Source organism: Eimeria tenella, genomic scaffold (genome assembly GCF_000499545.2).
Source record: "Eimeria tenella Houghton genomic scaffold, Eth_scaff2191, whole genome shotgun sequence".
Classification (NCBI taxonomy): domain Eukaryota; phylum Apicomplexa; class Conoidasida; order Eucoccidiorida; family Eimeriidae; genus Eimeria; species Eimeria tenella.
The window spans coordinates 5821-6965 of NW_013542044.1; the positions used below are offsets into that span (position 1 = coordinate 5821).

The 1145-nt window shown below is 64.7% G+C and overlaps 1 protein-coding gene across 1 annotated transcript in view; it reads right to left on the reverse strand.

Annotated features, from left to right (window-relative positions):
* Window positions 1-1145, reverse strand: part of ETH_00039740 (uncharacterized protein) — a gene marked incomplete at both ends in the record, with an annotated part of 3109 nt that overhangs the window by 434 nt on the left and 1530 nt on the right. Inside the window, one exon of the mRNA XM_013374615.1 lies at window positions 1-1139. Within this exon, the coding sequence (XP_013230069.1) occupies window positions 1-1139 (1139 nt within the window). The remainder of the gene's footprint in view (window positions 1140-1145) is intronic.

The following is a 1145-nucleotide window of genomic DNA, read 5'->3' on the forward strand; positions in this document are numbered from 1 at the left end:
TTGCCGCTGTACGCGCCCGTCAGCTGCTGCGGCTGCGGAGCGGCAAAACTGCTGCTGCTGCTGCTGCTGCTGTCGAGCGGTGGCGCTGCTGCTGCTACTGTTCCCGCAGGAGCAGCAGCAGCAGCAGCAGCAGCAGCAGACTCTGCTGCTGCTGTTCGCGTGCCAGCTGCAGCAGCTAGCCAACGAGCAGCTCGGCGCTTCGCTGAGGCTCGCTGCAAAGCTGTGAGGGGCGCAGGGAGCCTGAAGCCTCCCTGACCTGCTGCTGCTGCTGCTGCAGCAGCAGCAGCAGGGAAGGCATCGGGCACTGTCTCCTCTATACGCGGGCGGCGAAGGGGCCTGAAAACCTGTGCCGCCTCTGCTGCTGCTGCAGCAACAGCCTGCTGCTGCTCCTGCTGCTGCTGCTGCTGCGTCCACCCTAAACCATGCACAGTCGCAGCGTGACTTGCTGCTGCTGCTGCTACTGCTGCATCGTCTGCAGCAGCAGCAAAACGATTGGCCTGCCCCCTCAGGGGGACCCCAAGAGGCACCGGCGGCTGCGCACTGCTGGCCGCGGGCAATCTTGTGGCCCTGCTGCTGCTGCTGCTGCTGCTGCTGCTGGCAGCAGCAGCAGCTAGGGGTTCCGATGTCTGCGTGTACGCCGGGAACCCCAAATGCCTACTTTGCTGCTGCACTGCAGCAGCACCCATTTGCTGCTGCTGCTGCTGCTCCCCGCCCGTCACCGTTGCAGCAGCAGCTGCTGCTGCTGCTGCAGTTGAGGGGTGGCGGCGGCGCCTGTCGGGCCGTCTGGCCTCTCTGGGAACAGAAGCAAACATGTCCTGCTGCTGCTGCTGCTGCAGAGGACATGCTGCTGTTGCTCCTGAGGCAGCAGCAGCAGCAGCACTAGAAGAGGAGCGGCCCCTGTGGCGGTCCTTGTGGCGTCGCTTCCTGTCTTTGTGCTGCTGCTGTAGTTGCTGATGCTGCAGTTGCTGCTGCTGCAGTTGCTGCAGCTGGAGCTCCTGCATCTGCTGCTGCTGCTGCTGAAGCGGCTGGACGTGTGCCTGCTGCTGTTGCAGAGGCGGCATGAACTGCTGCTGCCCCTGCTGCGGCTGCAGCTGGCTCGGGAGGAGTTGCTGCTGCTGTTGCTGTTGCTGCTGCTGCTGCTGCCA